General features: G+C 47.1%; 6 protein-coding genes across 6 annotated transcripts; 3 read left to right on the forward strand and 3 right to left on the reverse strand.

Moving 5' to 3' along the window:
• Positions 1–6,934: 6,934 nt before the first annotated feature.
• On the reverse strand, positions 6,935–10,756 carry QC762_505330 (uncharacterized protein; the record flags this gene model as incomplete). Its single annotated transcript, XM_062890960.1, is given in 9 exon segments — positions 6,935–7,687; positions 7,741–7,821; positions 7,866–8,278; positions 8,300–8,705; positions 8,786–8,881; positions 8,890–9,083; positions 9,148–9,358; positions 9,432–9,654; positions 9,733–10,756. Coding segments are annotated over 9 exon segments (2,787 nt in total). The 5' UTR covers positions 10,143–10,756.
• Positions 10,757–11,007: 251 nt separating this feature from the next.
• Positions 11,008–13,709, forward strand: QC762_0080440 (uncharacterized protein; the record flags this gene model as incomplete). Its single annotated transcript, XM_062883899.1, has 4 exons — positions 11,008–11,376; positions 11,434–11,832; positions 13,126–13,234; positions 13,295–13,709. Exons 2-4 carry the CDS (start codon positions 11,754–11,756, stop codon positions 13,707–13,709), a joined length of 603 nt encoding a protein of 200 aa, XP_062742106.1. The 5' UTR covers positions 11,008–11,376; positions 11,434–11,753.
• Positions 13,710–13,720: 11 nt separating this feature from the next.
• On the forward strand, positions 13,721–14,826 carry QC762_0080450 (uncharacterized protein; the record flags this gene model as incomplete). Its single annotated transcript, XM_062883900.1, has 7 exons — positions 13,721–13,777; positions 13,834–13,870; positions 13,948–13,954; positions 14,044–14,088; positions 14,148–14,206; positions 14,270–14,358; positions 14,417–14,826. The coding sequence occupies 7 exons, from the start codon at positions 13,721–13,723 to the stop codon at positions 14,627–14,629; spliced, it is 507 nt and encodes a 168-aa protein (XP_062742107.1). The 3' UTR covers positions 14,630–14,826.
• A 300-nt stretch (positions 14,827–15,126) lies between these two features.
• KGD2 (2-oxoglutarate dehydrogenase complex E2 component) lies at positions 15,127–17,603 on the reverse strand. The gene is made up of 4 exons (XM_062890961.1): positions 16,708–17,603; positions 16,283–16,618; positions 15,823–16,215; positions 15,127–15,750 (listed from the first exon to the last, which is right to left on the reverse strand). The coding sequence occupies exons 1-4, from the start codon at positions 16,948–16,950 to the stop codon at positions 15,454–15,456; spliced, it is 1,269 nt and encodes a 422-aa protein (XP_062742108.1). The 5' UTR covers positions 16,951–17,603; the 3' UTR covers positions 15,127–15,453.
• A 57-nt stretch (positions 17,604–17,660) lies between these two features.
• Positions 17,661–18,694, forward strand: QC762_505380 (uncharacterized protein). The gene is made up of 5 exons (XM_062890962.1): positions 17,661–17,961; positions 18,027–18,159; positions 18,240–18,318; positions 18,379–18,420; positions 18,491–18,694. Exons 1-5 carry the CDS (start codon positions 17,939–17,941, stop codon positions 18,511–18,513), a joined length of 300 nt encoding a protein of 99 aa, XP_062742109.1. The 5' UTR covers positions 17,661–17,938; the 3' UTR covers positions 18,514–18,694.
• A 145-nt stretch (positions 18,695–18,839) lies between these two features.
• Positions 18,840–20,492, reverse strand: HTA1 (histone H2A). Its single transcript, XM_062890963.1, has 3 exons — positions 19,579–20,492; positions 19,140–19,432; positions 18,840–19,084 (listed from the first exon to the last, which is right to left on the reverse strand). Exons 1-3 carry the CDS (start codon positions 19,632–19,634, stop codon positions 19,026–19,028), a joined length of 408 nt encoding a protein of 135 aa, XP_062742110.1. The 5' UTR covers positions 19,635–20,492; the 3' UTR covers positions 18,840–19,025.
• Between the last annotated feature and the right edge of the window lie 845 nt (positions 20,493–21,337).

Genomic DNA, 21,337 nt, shown 5'->3' on the forward strand with positions numbered 1-21,337 from the left:
GCCATGAGAGCCATGTTAACGCCGAATTCGAGGACTATTGCAAGGAGAATAACATTGTCACCATTTGTCTGCCTTCCCATTCCTCGCATCTTACCCAGCCTCTCGATGTGGGTTGTTATAGCGTCCTAAAGAAGATGTACGGTGCTGAAATCGAGCACTTCATCAAAGCCCGGATCACGCATATCACGAAGCCCGAGTTCTTCCTTGCGTTCAAAGCCGCCTTCAGCCGGACTTTCACCCAAGAAAACGTTCTCGGGGTTTTCGGGGGTCTGGACTTATCCCCTACGACCCGCAGGCCGTCCTTTCGAAGCTAGATGTCAAGTTGCGGACACCAACCCCCTGGGACCCCTGATGGGCCACCAACACCTTGGTTCTTTAAGACGCCCAAGACTACCAACGAAGCCCTCTCGCAGTCTACCCTTATTAAAGTTCGGATTGCAAGACATCAGTCGAGCTCTCCGACTCCGATTTTAGCTGCTGTTGATCAGCTTTCGAAAGGAATGCAGGTATTTTCCCATCAGGTGACCCTTTTACAAGCCGAGGTACGGACACTTCAGGAGGCCAACGAAGCACTTTCCAAGCGCCGGAGGGCCAAACGGACGCGTCTCCAAGATGGAGGGGCCATTAATGGAGAAGCCAGGCTAGGGATATAATGGCAGAGAAGGGCGTAGTTGAAGCGGAAGGACGCGTCGAAAGCGAAAATGAAGGGTCGTCAAAGAGGCGTCGGATGGGTTCGCGGCACTGTGGCATCTGCCGCAAGACTGGCCACAATGCAAGGACATGCCCAGAGGCTGGGGAAACAGATGCTTCAAGTGATGCTGAGTAGCTGCAATTGATTTGATTAGTGTTTTATGGGATTTTAGAGTTTGTTGTGGTTGTGGTCTGGAAAAGTGTCCCGGTCGATGGGGTGTCCCGCTCGATGGTGGATCACGTTATTTCTTATATTTATTATAAACGTTACTTGCTTCCTTATAAACTCTTGTCTCCCAATTCCTTTTGTTTTTTTTATATCTCTTTAATTAACTTGTTTGCGAGGCCGGCGGTTTATTTGCTTTTAGCATCCGTAATATTTCAATTTATTGTAACCATTTTAATTCCGATATAAAACTAAAAGCTGAATTCTTTATTTTAACAGTAAAGATTATTTATTAATATAAATAAAAAAACTTTAGCTTAATACAATAGTTTATATTATTTTTTTATAATTTTAATAGCGTAAAAAATTTAAAACATATCAGGCGCAAAAAATGATTTATTTATTTAACTTTTTCATAAAACCATTCCGTAGCAAAGTCTATTATTATTATCCTGTCCGATTTTTCTTTCTTATATCCCTCTTTAGGCTTTAATTAACCTTTCGACCTTCCTTTAAACATTAATACGGCCGGTCCTTCTTTGTTAACTCCGTAAAGCACCGCTAGTAATATACTTTTTACTTGTTAAACTAGTTAAAACGCGTAGTATTGTTTTTATTTAGGTTCCTTTGTACTTTTTAACTTTATACTATAATATATAATATATCGGCTATTATAGCGAAAGTATAGATTCATTATTATCGAAGTTTTATATTTAAATTTATAAATATAGTCCGTAAACTTAAATAGTGATCTTTTTAATTCCCCGTAAGTAATACACTTTTAACCTTTTTTTACGGTAATAAAGACGTATAATATTGGTTAGGCCTAGATCCATGTATACCTATTGTTTGCTGCGTTGCCCTATAGGTCTGTAATACAGTACCTACAGGGGAGCTACAGCGAACTATGCGCTTGTAGCAGTGCGTAGCGGAAGCTGGAGAAAAAGGGGATACGACAGCAGTGCTGAAGGAAGCAAGACCACTGTTATCACAGTGGGCAAGACGCCACAGTACAGAGGCTTTGAGTGCTTGTACGTAGTCTAATACAGAGGCTTTTAGTGCATGTATGTCATTGGCTTATATTCTTGCTTATGCTTATTCTATATACAGGATTGAGAGGAGAGGAGAGGTCTACTTATATAAGTGTGCTGGCCTTCCAGCAGGCTCTGTGGGGCACTGGGCCCCCATAGAGTAGCAAGGTATTCTGTGGGACAACTAAGCTATGGATGGTATAGCTAATGTTCTATGGACTTCGATATCCTTCGACAGCTGACAAACCTTCCTTTGATGTCTCCCGGGTAGGTTTGTAGGGAAGAAGTTAGACCTTCCCAGTACCTCAACACCTGAGTCTTACCTGGCACCTATTATGTGCCACACATTAACACCTATTAACCTTAATAGTATAATATATAATATATCGATTATTACGTCGAAGTCATATATTTGATTCCTATCGAGGTTGCTTAGTATTAAGATTTATAAATATAGCCGTAAATCGAAATACAATTTTTATTCATATAGGTTTTAATCGGTTTAAAGATTACTAATAAATCTGGTTTTATTCATTTAGGTAATTAAGATTTAGTTTTAGTTTTTACAAACTAACGTGGTTGATAAGCGAGTGACACAGATAAGCGAATGACACACGACGTCGCCACCACGCATCTCCCAGCTTCTTCTCTAGTTTTCTTTACAACACAAATATGTCTTGCAAAAACGACGATGCCCAGTTGTTCTTGGCTCTCCAGGCAATGCAAAATGACCCGAACCTAAGCGCTCGAGCCGCTGGTAAGATATATAGTGTGGATCACCAAAAATGAAGTCGTCGCAGACGTGGCATGCAATCACGACGCGATATTCCAGCCAACTCGCGGAAATTAACCGACTTAGAAGAATCGGTCATTGTTCAGTATATCCTCGATCTAGATTCCAAAGGATTTCCTCCCCGCTTGTCTGGTGTGGAAGATATGGCGAATCGACTGCTTGCCGAACGGGACGCGTTGGGCACACAACTTCGTTAAACGGCATCTAAAACTCACCACGCGTTTTAATCGGAAATACGACTACCAGAGGGCCCAATGCGAAGATCCAGAGATTATTCGTGGCTGGTTTACACTTGTACGGAACACAATTGCGAAGTATGGTATTCTGGAGGTGGACATCTACAACTTTGATGAGACGGGGTTTATGATGGGCATTATCTCAACTGCAATGGTTGTTACAAGTTCCGAACGATATGGCAGGGCCAAATCAAAGCAGCCTGGTAATCGTGAATGGGTAACTGTGATTTTGGGTGTCAATGCGACTGGCTGGGCGATCCCACCATTCACCATTGTCAAGGGGAAATATCACCTCTCCTCTTGGTACGAGAACAGCTCATTTCCCAAAGATTGGGTTATTGCGACATCTGAAAATGGGTGGACTACCAACGAGAGAGGTCTAGAATGGATTCAGCACTTCGACAAGCATACTAAGGCTCGAACAACTGGGGCTTATCGCCTCCTTATCCTCGACGGCCACGAAAGCCTCCACTCGACTGACTTCGAACTTTACTGCAAAGAGAACAATATTATTACTCTCTGCATGCCTTCCCACTCATCTCATATCCTCCAGCCACTCGATATTGGGTGCTTTAGCCCACTGAAAACGGCATACGGCAAGCAGATTGAGGAGATGATGCGGGCATGTATAACCCATATCACCAAAGAGGAGTTCTTTCCTGCGTTTTTCGCAGCCCACCAGGCAGCGATAACGCGCGACAATATTCAAGGAGGCTTCAGAGGTGCCGGACTTGTTCCTCTTGACTCCGAAAAAGTGATTTCACAACTCGATATCTGGCTTAAAACGCCAACGCCCTCGAACTCTCGGCCTGGCAGTGCCCACACCTGGGTCTCTAAAACGCCAAACAACCCAACTGAAGCCTCTTCACAACCTAATCTCATCAAGTCTCGGATTGCACAGCATCAGAATAGCTCTCCAACTGAGATTTTAAAGGCAGTTGACGTCCTTGCGAAAGGAACGTCCAGGATAATGCATCAGTTAGCATTATTGAAGGTAGAGAACCAGAGTCTCCGAGCAGCAAATGAAGCACTAAGCAAGCGCCGAAGGGCCAAAAAGCAACGTGTTCGGCAAGGAGGATCACTCTCTGTACAAAATGCACAGAATTTGCAGGGTCAGAGAGATGTTGAGGCGCAGATAATGGAGGAAACGCAGGTAGGTAGTGGTCGAAAGCCGAGGACCGAGACGCGTGCGCGACGTTGTGGCAACTGCGGCGAGCCTGGTCATAATGCGCGCACATGTCAGATAGTTGTAGAAACGTCCGAGGAAGATAATTCCAAGTAATTTTAATTGTTTTGAGCTGTTTTGGTGGAATTGTTCTTGTATTTGCAGTGTGGGTGCAGGGAGTGTGGCGCTTTCGCTTATAAACCACGTTATAGTTTAATAAAAGTTAATTGAAATATTTGGTTAGTAAGTTAAATTACTTAACTATACATAATTCGTAGAAATTGAAATAAATTTTAATTACCCATATAAGTAAAAATATTTCTATCGGTAAATCTTAAACCGATTAAAATCTAAATAAATAACAAAAAATTATATTTAGATTTAAGGAAATTTATTTAAAAATCTAAATATAGAAGAACCTCGAGAGGAATCGAACTTACGTTTCCGACGTAATAGTTAATATACTATATATTATACTATAAGGTTAGCAAGTACGAATGAATCTAGGCCTAACTAATACTACATACCTATAGAACTATAACAAAAGGATAAAAACGTATTATTTATAGAGAATAATATAAATAAATTTAAGTTTAAAAAAGCTTTATCGTGTTCTTTTATATCTAGAAAAACCTCGATAAGAGTCGAAGCTATACTTTGATAAGATAGCCAGCGTACTATACGTTATACCATAAACTTTAAAAATACAAAGGTATTTAAATATAGTTAATATTATACGTTTTAATTACTTTATAAAATAAAAAGTATATTACCGGCGGTACTTATAGGATTAAGAAGGAAGGACTAACGATATTAAGGTTTAAAGGAAGGTTAAAAGGTTAGTCGAGGCTTAAGGAGGGATTTAGGAAAGAGAAGTTGGAAAGAACGGTAACGGATGATTCCGTTATTAAAAAATCCCGAAAGGAAATAAAACGGGTAAATTATTCTTTACGCTTAACCCGCTTTAGCTTTTCTATACTATCGAAACTATAAAATATAGCCCGTAATATTTTCTTTAACTAAACCTTCTTTTAACGACGAAGGCAACGTACTTCAGCAACCTTTACTAACTCCTCGGCTCGCTTTAGTTCGGCCTTTATAGTATTATATTATAATAATTTAGGATAACTAACGTAGAGTAACGCCCAGGGTATTATAGTAAGGAAAAGTACGTCGGAAATAAAGAAGAATACTTACGGATAGAAAAAATAAAAGACGTCTGGTTATTTTAGAATTAAAGTCGACGGAGCTTCGACCTAAAAAGAGGGGTATTATATTATAGTTAAGTTAACGGATAGGATAGACTATATACGGGGCGTAATACGTATAACTAATCTCTAGTAGAACTAATTAGGATAGGAGTAGTCTTACTTATAGGATTATTGCTAAAGGTTAATGATCCAGGAGACTACTAGGTCTATATATACGGTAGAACTGGCTGGTATAGATAGATAGTTCCGTAATATATAATATAAGTTATAATCGTTAATAAGTTCGTCACAATAACCTATAATACTATATTGCTTTTAATAAACTTAACACCAATGAAACTAAATAATTAAATCCTTTACCAAGTAATATGTCACTTTTCATAGCTTAATTACTACCTTTACGCTTCTTTATACTAATAAAGTTAAAAACCCTGTTATTTTTTCATAATTTCACTTAAGATTGTTAACGTTATTTATAATGAAATACCTACTCTATATTTTATGGAATGTATCCAAATTATAGGTCTTGAAATAGAAGAAATAGTAGAAATTATATTTAATACGTCAAAAGCCTGAGAGACTTTAGTTATTTTTTAATTTTGATTAAATTAAATATATGAAATCAAAGTCCTATTAAAATATGTTACTATAATTACCGAGCTTTATTTTAAGTTTAGTTAATATTTATATTTCATCTCTTCTTCTTTATTCAAGCATTACCCCGCTTTTTTTACGTTTGAAAAAATATACTTTAATAACGTTTTTATTAGTCACCAATACTACAAAAACAGTTGAACAATATTTAATCTATTAAATCCTGCAGCTTTTATAAATAACAAAAATTATAGAAACTCACGCTCCTTCAAAGTGTATCATGTATACTTTCTAATACTTGTTTTAAAAATTTAATAAAAATTTTAAGGTTTACTTATAATTGTATTCTATACCTATTTTTAGTTAAGCGCTAATGTGACGAACCCCTGTATAGAACCTCTGAAAGGGATAGGGGTTGAAGGTAACTTCTGACAATTGGTTCGGTGCAGCTAAACAGTACACAACATGTCTCAATGTAAACACAAGATACCGTGAATACAATCTGAATTGCATACTGCGGAACTGTCTATCTACACCAGCCAGTTCCTCTGTATATATAGACCTCCCCTGAGTCGTGCTCAGTCTGATCAGTACCCCGATCACACTGATCGCTCTGCTTAGTCTGATCAGTGTCCTGATCACATTGATCATTCTTCCTGCACTGTGATTGGCTCTCCTGGGTGTTTCCCCGTCTGGTCCCTGCTCCCGTGGTTCCACAACCAATCGTTAGTCCCGTCCATATACCAGGGTTGTGACAGCTAACTTTAAACATCACTACATTACTATTGAAGCAATTTAAAAAAAATCATGATTGTCTACCATTGCTGGGTTTCCAGTTTATGAGTTAGGAGGTACCCAATACTGTAGCAGACTTGAAGTTATATTCACCGTCTGTTTCCGTTGGCAGCTCGCGGGTCCTCTCAATAGCAGCAAGCTCAACTGGTGGGCCCATAAATTCCTTCATCGCACAGTATGATGATGGCCCAGATAATAATCCAGATGTATCAGGGCATGCGAAATTTGCCTGTTTAAAATCGACAATCTCAGCTCATTTCTCTCCACGCCATAAGGGGGTATTGTTACTTACCCTCCCTGTCATGGGTATCTTTTTAATCCAGCCTGTGGCTCTCGCCGAATCAACCCATGCCACCAGAACATTTTCCTCGTCCGCTATGGTCACAAATGACATGGCGAACAATTCACTTTTTGCAGTAAGCTCCTTCGAGTTAGCTACTCTTCTGGTATCGATGGGGCTGGAATTCAAGTTGGACACTTGAAAAACGTAACCTCTGTCGTTAATGATGACTAGCTCCCGGCCTGAGGGGGAGAAGGCAGCACACTGAATTCTAGTTCCTAGTTTGGTGAATTTACCAGACCCGTCAACTTTAATCTCACTCCTGTGTCCGTCCTGCGGCTGTATTAAAATAGGAGTGCCGAATTGGGTCCAAGTCGTAATACAAACCAACGTCTCCTCGCCATCCGATCCAGGTCGAAATATGGCCGCGGACAAACCGTTGTCCTCTGATTCGTGAAGTGGGATTAAATACCGGCAGGCTGCCAGCTCTTGGAACTCGTGAAATGGGAATCGCCAAGAAAATATCTGCATTAGGCCCGTTTTCGAACTTCTTGTGCTCGCTAGAAGTGTGAACCCATCCTGAAAGAATGCCACTGTGCGTTTCTTCAAGGCAAAAACATCATAGTTTTCCTCTCGGTCAATCGCTAATGCTTTTGCCCATAATGTGGATGGGATGCGGTACTCTATAACTGAGACGGTAGGTTGCACAAGATTCACAATACGCAGCTGTAAGAAGTCGTCAGACTGTGTCGAAAATGGAGAACGATGGTAATGCAAACCGTAAGTTTCTGATCCCTTGTTCCAATAACATATGCTAAATGAGTCCTGGCGATGGCTGCCAGGATACAAGTGCTCTCTGGCTGAATGGCGCATCATGGCGGGAGGGGAAGTGGCAACATCCCACACATGTATGAGCAGCTAAGTCCAAAATAGAGCAAGGGTAGAGCTTTGCGAAAGAGTAACATTGATATTCTTCAACGATTTCCCTCTCCCTTGATGTTTCTGGATGATAAGGGGAGTCAGAGTGATTTCCTCGAGCTTTTTGGGCTTCAAGCGTAGTCGAAGACAAGGAACTCGAGTCTGCTATTACGCCAGCAGGTGGTTTTTTGCTAGTTGTAAACTTCAGCCTCCATTTCGACTTTCCTTTCTCCGCCGACGTTACCACGGGGACAGATCTCGGGGTGTTTATGGATGAAGCCTCATCTGTGTTATGCTGCAGCTGTTTAAATATAGGCGAGTCGTGGGAGAAGGTGGGCCGATCTGTTAGCAAGGCTGGATCAAGCTTGTCATGATGGTCCGAAAGTTTGCTTCTGTTGTCTGCTTGTGATTATTGATGACGTAGCGGTAATGGGCTTTGGGAGTGATTGAGACTTTGAGGCGACAGAAGCCCAGTATACAGAGAGCCAATGGGATCTATGGATACAGGGCTGGAAAGGACCATCTTTGGTTGGTGCGAAGAGCCATAGGCTTCGTGTCCGCCCAATTTCCCAGCTCCTATACCGAGTGTATTGCCGTATTCTAGTGACGTGAAGCCGCTCGTCTGTGGCTTGGGCGGCCGTAGTAGAAATTGTGTGGGTAAATGACGTTCCAGGCTGACGGTGTCAGCATCAAGACGGAGTGGTTCCAGTAGTTCCCAGGTTTGCCGTACTGTTGATATCTCCCGTGCAATGGTGATGGCTTCTCCGCAGTGTATGCATCTTGTTTTGGGTGGAAGCTGTCTAGCAACATGACCATGTTCGGTGGGCTTGCAGAGGAAAGCGATTAGCCACCTTGGAAGAGAGAGAGGGGTTCGTGACCTAGGAAAAAAAGAGAAGTAAGACTAACAGTATTGATGTCCGTTGGGTTCAACTGAGATGCACCTATGATGTGACATTCCGGGCAATTCACAGAGTACAGACCAGGCCGCTGATTCGGCATGAACTGCCCACTGGGATTGTGTCCTGAAGAGCAATGTTTCTGATAACCTGAGACATGTTATGGACCATCTCCCGGTCACTGACGTGGTGAATAGCCTGACGGGCTACAAGCCTCGCGAATAGAGCATCCAATGCATCCAGTTCGCATTCCTCGACACAGATCCCTGCGGTGTCTTGATGAGATAGGTCCAGGGTGTCGGGTAAGACTATACGAAAAATAGTGCTCAGTGTTGCAACCATTTCCACCCGGGAGAATTGGGGGGGGGATACGTAAGGCATCGAGCGCACTCAGAACCGCATTTCTGGAATGCTCGAGACGCAGTTCTCGAGTCTCCTTGCTGGCAGCATACTGGATTGAGGCGGCAACTACGAATTGCGACACGTCTCGTAATGCTAGATATTTTACAAGCCAGTCTCCAGAGTAGCCTGCTGGCACAATGTCGGCGATAGCAGCGGGCTGAAGACCAGGGGGGAACGGAGACTACGAGACAACATTCGGGTTAGCGGATGACGGACCATGAAGTGCGAGGTAGTATAAAGGTTGGTCCCCCTACCAGCTGCGATGCCAAATTTGGTAGTCCGGATGCCAATGCAGGGGGAAGACCCAAGCTGTCAGGGTCAAGGTGGAGTTGGGTAGTGATCTCTTTGCAAGCTGCGAGTGGAAACGAGTTCGGGCCAGGAAAGCTATCGAAAACCTGCTCCAAGAGACCGTGAATGCGAGAAAAACGCTCACGGCGGTCTCGAGATCGCTGGATCGCTGGGGATTTGGGGTGAAGACTATCGAGGGACGGTTAGTCACCTGGTCGCCGAAGGTCACCAGCTTTCGGAAGAACTGTGAATATGGGGCGAGCGTACGTCAGGACGCGAAGGCTGGACAAAAGAAAACCGGCCAGATATCTCTCTCGCAGCAAACGGTTCTCCCAGATGGTCTCGCGACTCTCATTGATGGTTTGAAGAACAAACTCAACGGACCGCAGAGCCACCTCCCAGCTGACGAGAAAACCCAGATACCAAGCGGTGTGGACATTGTCGACGGAGAGGGTCAGCCGTTGGATATCGAATATAGATTTGAGCTGTGAGAGCAAAGTGATCACCAGTTGCTGGTACGTATCCCGGTCGGAAGCGTCTGCGTACATCCTTTCCAGAGAGAAGCGTCCAAGCAGCTCCAAGACGATGTCATTAACATCACTCCGGAGGACCAATGCCCTCCAGACATTCGTTAGCGGCAAGAATAACGACGAAGGCATTGTACTAGCCATAGTCATGCGACACCGGGCTTTTGGAGATAATATGCCGGGACGGAGGGCAGGCAAGGCGAAGGTGATGGCGGTGCCTCTCACGAGGTGCGCACGGGGGCTGCGGGGAGGGCACCGCCGCTTCGCACTTCTCAGATGCCTTCCCCAGCTGATTACCGATGATTAAGCCTAATCTTGTTTCGATTGGGCTGTTTTCGCTCTTCATCTGTATGTCAACATCTCCAAGAGTTGTTGGTCCTGAAGTGCACAATGAGTCGGAAGGACAGGGTAAATTCGGGACAGAAATTGGGAAATGATAGGCAGTTGAGAAAGGGGGGAGGGGTAGGACGAGTCTGTACCCGGCCACCAAAGCGAAGCTAAGGACTAGGTTTACGGCTTTGGTGGGAGGGGGTGGAATACCATCTGAGCAATGCCGTGGTCCCCTCCATTGGTTTGGGGTTGGCCGGGCAGGGTGCACAGGAACAAGAAGCACGAGGGGGTGAAAGTCTGTGGAATGTAAGTGGCTGGGCTCGCAACCACATCTCACGGTGGTGCACAAAGTGAACATATACGATGCGAGCCCGGAACAGTTGTCAGGAGAAGCTACTACTCGCCGTACTAATGAAGGGTTGAAAAAGGAGCCATGTGTGATGTTTGGTTCATCTGTGGCTATTGTGCGAGTCTCTCTGAGCCGGCTCCAAGACCTGTGGTTCAATATGGAATAGGTTGGGAACTCAAGGGACCTAGTTATCAGGTTGCCACAGCTAAATAGAGAGTTACACTAGGTGTGGAGACATGGGACAGTTGAGGCTTGGCATGAAGATCAAAAGAACGCTAGCACTGGCAGGGGAAAGTTTCCTCTGGTGTGGCTTGCTGCTTGCATCTACATTTCACCGTTGAAGGTACCGTGCCACTTCTGGTCACCCACATCTGAACCCACATGCCGGATAGCGACCTTGTTCAGCTTCTGAGTGGTTGCCATGGCCTACATCTCGACCGCCTGTCGTATCCCGTATTAGATGCCGCTGCTGTACCTCGATACCTCCTATACATGATACAGACCAATGGCCGTCATGTCTTAGCTGGCCATGCCTTTTACTGTGCAAGGAAGCACGAAGAACCATCGTCGGAGACGGCTACCAACCTGAAGAAGTAAGAAAGGGCTATTATTGCCCCGATGTGTTCGCTGGCCACCCACGATACACTGCGGGCAAATATGAGCTGAACCCGGCAATTTTAGAATGTTGCATGATTGCCGTGCTGGGTTTGTTTGCTCCTGCCCTGATTCGTTCGTATTTTTAACCCCATGATTATAATGCAGCACCCAACACGCTTTGCCATGCTCCACACCACTTGGAATCCCAGTTTGCTGAAGGAGCAAATTTATAATAACCATTAGTATCCATTCAGTCACCAGCCCTGCCAGGTGTTGGAAACATGGTGGTATCCAGGACAAGCAACGATTTGATCACGTCCTGATTCCACTTACCAGAACGTTCGACAACTTACTCAGTCTACTAGACCGATTTGTTTTCAGGATGATTCCTGGCGAATCTGTGTCCTGGTCGGGTCAACCTGCTACGGACTACGAAAAGCCAGAGGCATTGAGCCCTCAAATCTTCATAGGGGGCCCTCAGCTGGATGGCGAAGCCACTCTACATGGCTACGAGGACCCGAGCCCTCCCGGGGACACCAAAAAATTTCGTGGAGAGGGCTTATGGTATGTTGGGAGGGAGAATTCATGTCCTTTTTCATGCCTGTTAATTGACACTTGAGGTTTCATAAGGCGAGTATTGGACATATAAACGTAAGATCCCCGGACATGGACGCGACCGGGTATCGCCGCCATATCAACTAACTAGATGTTACGGATCTAGATGATCGCATTCTCTGGGTGGGTCATTGCCTGTGCTTCTTTGCACCCGAATACCGGACTAACCAAGGCTTTTGAGTGGTAGCACAATAGGCAATGGTATGTGCCCTATTTCTCAACAGAATAGGTGGTGAGGACTTATTAATCGCTGGCATAGGACTTTTTTTAGGAAGTGGGAGATCACTTGCGAGCGCGGGTCCTGGCGGTGCAGTTATCTGTTACATACTCATGGGAACAGGTAAGATGTTTGATTGTAACCAGCACTTCAACCCGATGGCATGAAGCTAATTCATACACAACCATTTAGTCATTGCCTCAGTGATAAGCTGTCTCGTCAGTTCAAAATTTCCATTTATTTTGTGTCATTTGTCCCGACCTACTGACCGTGACGTCCCACAGGGTGAAATGACTGCGTTGATGCCGGTCAACGCCCCTGTCATGGAATTTCCCCGCCGTTTCATGAGTCGTGGTGTAGGATTTGCTGTTGGGTGGGTCTATTGGTTGGTATTTCATGATTCACAGTGAATATGCCACTGTAAAGGCTTGTCCCATACCCTGACAACTCCGTGTGCAAACAGGTTTGCATACGCTGTGCTGGCTGGTGAGCAGCTAGTGGCAGTATCGAATGCCATCAAATTCCGTTATGATGACGGAATAACTTCTCTTAATTGAGAGGTGGGTCAGAGGGTTGATAATGCCGTGTGGATATCCGTGTTTTTGATTCTGGTCATATTGTTCAATATGTTTCCAGTTCGAGTAAGTATGACCTGTCGGAAACTCTAGCAGACTCATACTAATGCTGCCATTCAAGGTGTTTGGGGAATTGGAATACATTTTCGGCTGTTTCAAAAGCTCATGTTTATCATATTACTGATCATGGTGGGTGCAGCTTCTGGTGTCTCGGATTATCACTATTCCTTTGTCTCCGTGTTACTCATATTGGTGATGACTAGATGATGTTTTTTCTATCTATTGCTCAGCGTCAGTTTACACCTTCCACTACCCCATTTATTCCGGCCTGCCAGCTACTTACATTACGTCGTCGAAGCTCGAGGGGAAGCCTACTATCATGAACCTCTTGGCACTCGATGTGAGTTCTGATACACCAACGGGACAGGGCATGGCTGACGACCCACACAGATTGGAATCATCCTTACTCGTTTTTCAACCTCGTGTACAACGCCAAGGACGAGAACCTGAAAGTCGAGCATTCCATTGAAGGGTCACTGGGAACTCTTCTAGGTGTCTGGTAAGCACGATACTCATCTGTCGTGATTGGCCGTTGACGTGGCTAAGACTCCGCGCATAGGACAACATTCACGAGTGTCATGTTCTCTTATATCGGCATGGATATCGTCGCAGCTAGAGCAGCAGAGAGCCGAGCATTGAGTGACGTCGAGAGCATGAAAATGGCCGCTCGCAAAATCAACCTTCGTGTCATTACATTGTATTCGCTGGCCATGCTCACCGCATCGTTTGTTGTCCCCATGGACCACCCTTTCATCAATGGCCACAGTACCTCGGTCGGTGCACGCTCCATTTTCATTATCGTCGTCGTGGAGGCTGGCATGCCCAAAGTTGCCCACTTTTTCAACGCAGTCTTTGTCTTCCCGGCCTTCACTTGCGGTATTAACTCTATGTATATCGCGACGAGGGTTTTGCATACCCTGGCTCTTCGCGGTCAGACCGGCCCTGAGTTTATTACGAGACGTCTTCGCCGGTGAGAGCGGTTTTGATGGCAGGTGCCATCATGATGGTCGCTTACATGGGCCGTGAAGGCTCAGTTGGGGCAGTAAGTACTGCTGCCCTTCTGAGTGGACGTCTGCTGATTCATAATGCCACAATTAGAGACTTGACGAGCTAGCCAACAACTGCACTGTATCCTGTAAGTCCCTCTTCCCTATCTCACCATGCATGCTTTGAAACCCGAGTGAGACCGACTGGCTAATGAAACATGCACAGGTCTCGTGTAAGTGAAAGCTATATTTACCGGATTTCTTTCTAGATTTTAGGTCAGCCTTTTGCGAAAAACGCCAGGGTACTGATGAATGTGTCTAGTGTTTATACCTCCATATGTGCAACCTATCTGTACTTTTTCCGGACGTGAGTCTTCCACAAGTTGAATTTCTGAGCCATTTGCAGCTCTGACATCTCACCTCTAGACTTGAAGATGCCAAAATATACGCCAATACGTCTGAGTCACAGGCAGCGAGCTATGATCGTGACAACCCTCGGTATCCATACAAGTCCCACGGGCAATGACTCAAAGCTTGCTATGGTTTAGTTGCTTGTGTCGTTCTTATCCTCTTCAACGGGGTAGGCGCCTTTATTGAGCCCTTCAACATTCGCAAGTTCATTGCTGCTTATATTAGTGTAAGTTCTCGAGCTCAGGCGGATTGCCAACGCAGCGCATGATACTGACCAGTCATAGCTTCCGGTGTTCATTTTACTCATCTTGTGTTATAATATCCGAAAACACGGGTTCCGGTTTAGGGATTGGTGGACAGACAAGTCGGGCGACTTGAGCCAGACCGTGCAGGCTTCAAGCAATACGCGGAAGGGAAGGCTCGAGTTCCCTGACAGTGGCATCACAAGACACAACTGGGCAGTCTTTGTTCATTGGGTCTGGGTATGGCTGAAGTAAAGTGAATATAGCTAAACAGCAACGCTGGACCTCTTAACCTTGTGAAGATGAAAGCACTGAAGTATTATGGCGAAGCTATTGTGTATAGTTATATTACGGGGGCTTGGGAGAATCTGCCCCGTTGCTAGTTAGCTGCTTTTCGTATCAATCTCATGCCCCGGCACACTCGTGCAGGAAAATTCAAGGTGGTCATCGAATCAAAGGCCCGACAAAATAATCAAGAAAAGCTAGGGGTTATTGAACATTCATCATGTTGCTATACTCGAGGCCTATATTCTATTTCTATACCGCCTGTAACTAGGTAACAAAGTTCCTCCAAACCGTGGTTATCTCCGTTTCCTGTCCATAACGTACCGGGAAAGATATTTGATATATAGAGATCGTTTGTTTTGTCTGGAAAACTGAAAGAAACACTTCAAAGTCACCACATGTCATTGGTGAAACAGAGTTTTGGTTTGAATCAATTAGATACCAACGATATGGCCACAGACAAAGTAAAACACTCGTTTTGATGCTATGATTCTACCGTTCTCATATACACAGTGTAGGCATACAACCAAAAGCACTGCCATATTATACACATATACACACGCCTTGTCCCATTGTCAAACCAAACCCACGACTTATACCGACAGATCAGGACAGCCCAGAGGTACACACGTAGGAGCAGGCATTGCCAGTTGCAAAAAATGCCCATATCTAATTGGAAACGCCCCATGATGCACCATGCCAGTGAAAAAGGCCCTTTGATAATTTACATTATACATACGCATTCAACCCAGAAAAGACAAGTGAATGACGCTACCCCTGCAAGTGATACTCATCTACAAAAGCATCTTACGGGGATCCTCAATGTACTCCTTTACCTTGACCAAGAACTGCACGGCCTCTCTGCCGTCAAGAAGACGATGGTCATAGGTAAGTGCCAGGTACATCATGGGACGGATCTCAATCTTGCCATTGACAACAACTGGGCGCTCCTTAGTGGCATGAAGACCAAGCACGGCGCTTTGGGGAAGGTTAATGATGGGGGTGCCCATGAGGGAACCGAAGACACCACCGTTGCTGATGGTGAAGGTACCGCCAGCCATGTCCTCAATAGTGAGCTTGCCGTCGCGAGCCTGTTAAAAGAGTTTCCATGTTAGGGTCTGATACTTGCAGAGCTTTTTTGCAAATGGTAATTTTAGACGTACCTTCTTGCCCAGCTCAGCGATGGACCTCTCGATGCCAACAAGATCCATAGCCTCAGCGTTGCGGACAACAGGGGTAACGAGACCCTTCTCAGTAGCAACAGCAACGCTGATGTCGACGTAGTCTCTGTAGACGATGGTATCACCGCCATTGGGACCTTCAATCGAGGCGTTGACGGCAGGAATATCGCGCATGGCAAGTACGGCAGCACGCGAGAAAGCGCTCATGAAGCCAAGCTTGACACCAGTCTTCTTGAGAACCTCCTCCTTGTACTTGTTGCGGAATTCCATCAGAGCTGACATGTCGACCTCGTTGAATGTGGTCAGAGAAGCGGCGGTGTTTTGAGACTGCTTCAAGCGCTCGGCAATGCGAAGACGCATCCGGTTCATCTTGACCTGTTGGGCTTCAGTCAGCAAAAGGGCACGCTTAGCTGGCAGTGTGATTGTGCAAGTATAATCGTACCCTCTTCTCCTCGCGGTTGCCCAGAGTGGCGGGCTTCTCAGGGGCGGCCGCTGGAGCGGGCTTGCTCTTGGGTTCTGGTGTCTCCTGTTTAGGGGGGGCAGGGGCAGGGGCAGAGGCAGCAGGCTTGCTCTCCTCCTGCTTGGGCTCGGGAGCCTTCTCAGGCTCGGCCTTCTTTTCGGGAGCCGATTCCTTGGGTTCAGCGGCAGGCTTGTCGCCCGACGGCGCACCTCCAAGCTCGATACGCACAAGATCCTGGCCAACAACGACGGTATCTTCCTCGTTGGCGAGGAACTCCTTGATGACACCGGCCTCAGGAGCATTGACAGCAACATCAATCTGTTGCGTTACGGCATATCAGTTAGACCGGAAGCAAGTGACACAAAAGGAGTTCGCGGAAGAGTCCTGATGGGCTGGGCTATGCGTACCTTGTCGGTCTCAATGGTCGCAATCTCCTCATCCTGCTCAACAAAGTCACCAACTGACTTGTTCCACTGCTTCAGAGTACCCTCGCTGATCGACTCGGCCATTTGGGGCACCTTGACGATCTTGTCGGCATATGTCCGCACATGTTGGAACTGCAGGGGCAGTTGTCGCAGGGCTGTATTGTTGTTGTAGAGCGCAAATTTGGGAGCAGCGCGAGCCGCAAGGCGGAGACCTCTGTACACCATATTGTCGACGTGCGTATGCTAGGACGAGTATGCGGTTGTTTACTGCGGGAATTCGTAGATCGGGTGCAGCACGAGTCTGGGTTCGGCAGAGAGACGCGGGAGGTTCGAGTCAACAGTTTTTTTTGGCTGGGAAAGAGCGCAAGGCAGGGTGAGGTCACAAACAAATATGTCGCGTAAAGACCGCACTGGGCAACCAAATGATGAATTTGACCTTGTGCGCTGCGACGGGCTGGTCGAGATGTTGAGGGAGGAGTCTTGAGAGCGAGGAGTGATGTGTAGGCAAGAGGTTGAATTGCGCCGTTGAGACAGGAGGTTGCTTTCCGAAATCCAGGTTGGAAAAAAATAGCTACGGCGTCCAGTTGGCAGACTCACAATCCTTGCACGAAGCACACAGCTGGGAGCGGCGCCACGGCGCTGCCGGCGCATCACGGCTAACATATTGCACGGCCTCCACTCGCCAACCGTCTGGTGACCTCAACTTGCAGCAGCTTTGGCGTGGCGGCCAAAGTACTCACCGGGGCCGCACGGGTCTCTCTGGGCTCGGCAATATGGAACGGAACGTCAGCGCCTTGGGACTCAAACGTCGTTGGCTAGGTAGGCTGTCTGACAGTCGGGAGCCCCACCGACCGGTGCTTGGGCGGTTGCAGCTTAATCCGCTCCGGCAGCCCATCTCGCGGGTTCGGGTTGGAGAAGCAGCAGCGAGCCACCGTCACCCACGATGAGCTGTGGCCTGAGGCAGAAACACCTTGCAGCTTGGCAGCAAGCTCCCTCCAATCCACTTTGTCATTTGAGCTCAAACCCGACGACCTCATATCCACGTCCGCGACCCTCGTCCACCCCCTGCTATTGGACCTGGGACTAACGCTGCTTGATCTTTCGAATCTGCTTTCTGGGCCTTGACGCTCAGCACGGCGGTTGAGGCGCCGAACACACTGCAACCCAGATTGACCGAGGTTTCCGACGTCACGATCCCGCAAAGCTGCCCATTATGTCCTCCCGGATGGCGGCCTTGTCAGTTATATCCCCACATCCTCACCATACCATGTCACAGGTCGTCCACTGACATCGTCTTCTAGGTCGCTTTATCGCCGCTCTTTGAAGCTCGCGCTCGACTGGTCGGTACACCGTGATGTCTGGCGCGGCCAGGCGCTCTACATCCGCTCCCTGTTTGAGAAGAACCGGGCTGTCACCGACCCCAGACTACAGCGTGTACGCTTTCTATCCGACGACCCTTGATGCCGAAGACAGGAGATATGGCAACTGACAAGAAGGTTCACGAACATTTACAGGCGCTGTTGAAAGAGACAGAGAAGTTGTTGGAGAATTGGAAGCACCCCGACCCTTATATCCCCCCAACGGCCCCCGGAGGTATGCCCCACACAACCTTTATAACCTATTGATGCAAGATATACTGACAATATTCCACAGGATCCAAGTACGAGAGAAACTTGCCAGTCCCCAACCTCGACCGTGAGTCTGCAGCACTCCCTATCATTCTCAACGTGCAAGTCGCCTGGCTGACATATGTTTTCGTGTGCAGCTCCCCCGCCGCTCAAGTTCTGATCCAACATTGGCAATGGAGATGGAATGTACATAAATTTAGACGAGGAGACTGGAACGGAGAACAGACACATGCCATGGGCGACGTCGAATGCAAAGTGGTTGCCTCCAACCTGTAGCTTGCAGATGGGCGTATCTTGACAAAAGCTTAGTTTCGTGCTGAGAGCATTCACCTGACATCATTGACCGGTGCAAAACGATCTCGAGATCCAGCGACACCACACCTCAACAGCGGATGGATTCTCCGGCCTAGCCTGAGACGCTCGTAGCTTCACCACTGTAGTGCAGGACAACCAAGAACAGATACAGCAGGACAATGGCAAAATAAAATGATGATCTTTAGAAGGTATTCTCATTCGTGCCCATCCATGACCATGCCCATCATGGAATTAATGTACAACCCACAAACGCGATAAAAAGCAACCGTTGACCCTAGACCGTGACCCCAATATCATGAACCCAACGTGCCGACCGAAAAATGAAAGCAGAAAAGACGACAAAATTCCACAACCCATTTACAACTCTTGCGAGGCGTTCTTGCCGGGCTTGGTGCCAGTCTTCTTGGGAAGAAGGTCTGAAAACAACATGTTAGAACATTGATACCGGTGCAGATGTGAAGAAAAACCTACTCTGGTGAATGTTGGGAAGGACACCACCCTGGGCAATAGTGACGTGCCCAAGGAGCTTGTTCAACTCCTCATCGTTGCGGATCGCGAGCTGGAGATGACGGGGGATGATACGGGTCTTCTTGTTGTCACGAGCGGCGTTGCCAGCCAACTCGAGGATTTCGGCAGCGAGGTACTCAAGAACAGCGGCGAGGTAGACGGGAGCACCGGCACCGACACGCTGAGCGTAGTTGCCCTTGCGGAGAAGACGGTGAACACGGCCGACGGGGAAAGCCAAACCAGCCTTGGAAGAACGACTGCAAGCGACATGTTAGCAACGAAAACTAAAGAGAGGATGGGAAAACGCGTCTAAAACGCGACAGGGCATCCAGATCGGGACCTCAGAGGTCCAGACCGTGATGCGCCTGGCAGGTTTTGAGCGGTTCGCGTGGGAAAGACTCACGATTGCGCGTTCTTGCCGCTGCTCGCCTTGCCACCGGACTTGCCGCCGCCAGTCATTTTGATAGAGTTAAGTGGGTGGAAAAGTTGAGAAAAAGTTGGTGTAGTTGGGCAAGGACGAGAGACTCAAAGGTCTGGGTGAGTTGGTTGATGGTAGAGCGGAAGTTTGCTGATGGAAAATGGAATGGATGGGAGAAGCAGAGTGCTGGTGGGGGATGTGTGAGTTAAGTAGTTTTCGCGTAGAGCGCCAGATCACGGATCACCCGCGCCTTTCACAGTGTTGATCGGGGCCAATGGGGCTAGTCCCAAAACAGGGCGTGGCAGCTGTGGCACCCCAGGCTGCAAGGGTAAAAAAATCGGGCAGAACAACCACAGAGCCGGCAATTGGGTGGTTGCAACGCAGCGACCAGCAAAACTGAATCAGGCTGCCCACAAAAAAAAAAAAAGGGCCACAGACCAGGAACGCTTGCCTCGATTTTGACGTTCCTGATTGTACAAATATCGCGCCATCCCCCGACCGCGTTCTGTCGCGCATCCTAACTGACTGCACTGCATGGTCCCTTTTTTTCTTCTCTCCTGCCACTGCGCGTCTTCGAAAAATGAAAAAACAGGGGCCATCCTCTGTGATTCGACACCGGCAAAATCAGAGCAATCACAACAATCCACAGCACTAGCAACCACAACCACCCTGCCCTCTTTGGTCATGGAGCTTGGCTGACTGATTTACTCAGATCACTTGGACTCATCTGACCGCTCTGCCCCAGGCCGCCTCGACCCTCGAACCCCGGTACCTGAAGTTCATTGCAACTCAGTCTGGTCTCCCAGCCGACCTGACTTTGCAATCTGGGACAACTCATACTTGTCCACTTGGTTCTGGTTGGCTCTTGTCGTTCCTGTTGTTTGTTTGGCTTTTTGTGCCATTTTTGTCCATCAAAATTGGCCGAGCGTGTGGGTTTCGCTCATCCAAGTCTTGTTTTAGGACCCTCTGGTCTGTCTACCTTGTGTGTTGAAGCATGGTTCATTCTGGAATGGACTGGTTGGGTTCGCTTGGCATGTTGGGTTTTTTTTTGGTCAACCCAGGCTGACAAGTCCATCATGACTTATCCTTGGACTGGGCAGATGTATGCTCTTTTTACGTCCTCAAGGAGGTACAGTACTGGTATAAACTCGCATTTTAGGTCGATTTGACCTGGACTCTTTAAGATTGGGGCTTGATTTTTGGGTTCAGGGAACCTGAAGGGTCCAAAAAGGCTGCTTGACCCTTTTTGAACACAGGTAGGTGCTCTTGAGCCTCATACACATTTACATGTGGGTTTTCGTGCCATATTGGGTCAGGATTGGGCCCAAAAGTAGATATAGCCTCACCAGTCAAGCTTTTGCCCCATGATACCCCAGATCCCCCAGGTCTCCGGATCGTGTGAAACCCCATCCGGGCAGGGCATCCGCTCTCTCGGGCCGAGCTGCGTGACAGATCTAGAACCCTTCAGGCTCGTCTTCTCTCCCATGCGGCCCTTCCCGCAGCTGCCAACACTGGGTCAAAGTCCATCTGCATCCGCAATTGTCATGTGCCACCAGGGTGAGAGTGGCTCTTCCCCAGGTCTTGGAAGCGAACGGAGATGGCAGTTGAGCAGGACAGAGCCAATCAAGGCCGGCCTCGGATGGCATGGAGTTCTGTAAGGCTGGAGGGTGTTGACACACACCTAGGTGTGCCTGCTAAAGCAGCTCCCCTGAGGAGCCGAGGAGGCTCCATCAGTCCATCCCAT

The sequence above is a fragment of the Podospora pseudocomata genome, chromosome 5 (assembly GCF_035222375.1).
Source record: "Podospora pseudocomata strain CBS 415.72m chromosome 5, whole genome shotgun sequence".
Classification (NCBI taxonomy): domain Eukaryota; kingdom Fungi; phylum Ascomycota; class Sordariomycetes; order Sordariales; family Podosporaceae; genus Podospora; species Podospora pseudocomata.

Bases quoted from the DNA above. Each gene is read 5' to 3' on its own strand.
- KGD2 (XM_062890961.1), bottom strand. From the start codon at position 16,950: ATGGTGTACAGAGGTCTCCGCCTTGCGGCTCGCGCTGCTCCCAAATTT. The intron at 16,619-16,707 runs GTACGCATAGCC...GTAACGCAACAG, and splicing joins CGACCATTGAGACCGACAAG to ATTGATGTTGCTGTCAATGC. The intron at 15,751-15,822 runs GTACGTCTAAAA...CTCTTTTAACAG, and splicing joins TCGCTGAGCTGGGCAAGAAG to GCTCGCGACGGCAAGCTCAC.
- QC762_505380 (XM_062890962.1), top strand. From the start codon at position 17,939: ATGTCCTCCCGGATGGCGGCCTT. The intron at 18,319-18,378 runs GTATGCCCCACA...AATATTCCACAG, and splicing joins CCCCCCAACGGCCCCCGGAG to GATCCAAGTACGAGAGAAAC. The intron at 18,421-18,490 runs GTGAGTCTGCAG...TTTCGTGTGCAG, and splicing joins GCCAGTCCCCAACCTCGACC to CTCCCCCGCCGCTCAAGTTC.
- HTA1 (XM_062890963.1), bottom strand. From the start codon at position 19,634: ATGACTGGCGGCGGCAAGTCCGGTGGCAAGGCGAGCAGCGGCAAGAAC. The intron at 19,433-19,578 runs GTGAGTCTTTCC...TGTCGCTTGCAG, and splicing joins AGCGGCAAGAACGCGCAATC to TCGTTCTTCCAAGGCTGGTT. The intron at 19,085-19,139 runs GTAGGTTTTTCT...TGTTGTTTTCAG, and splicing joins CCTTCCCAACATTCACCAGA to ACCTTCTTCCCAAGAAGACT.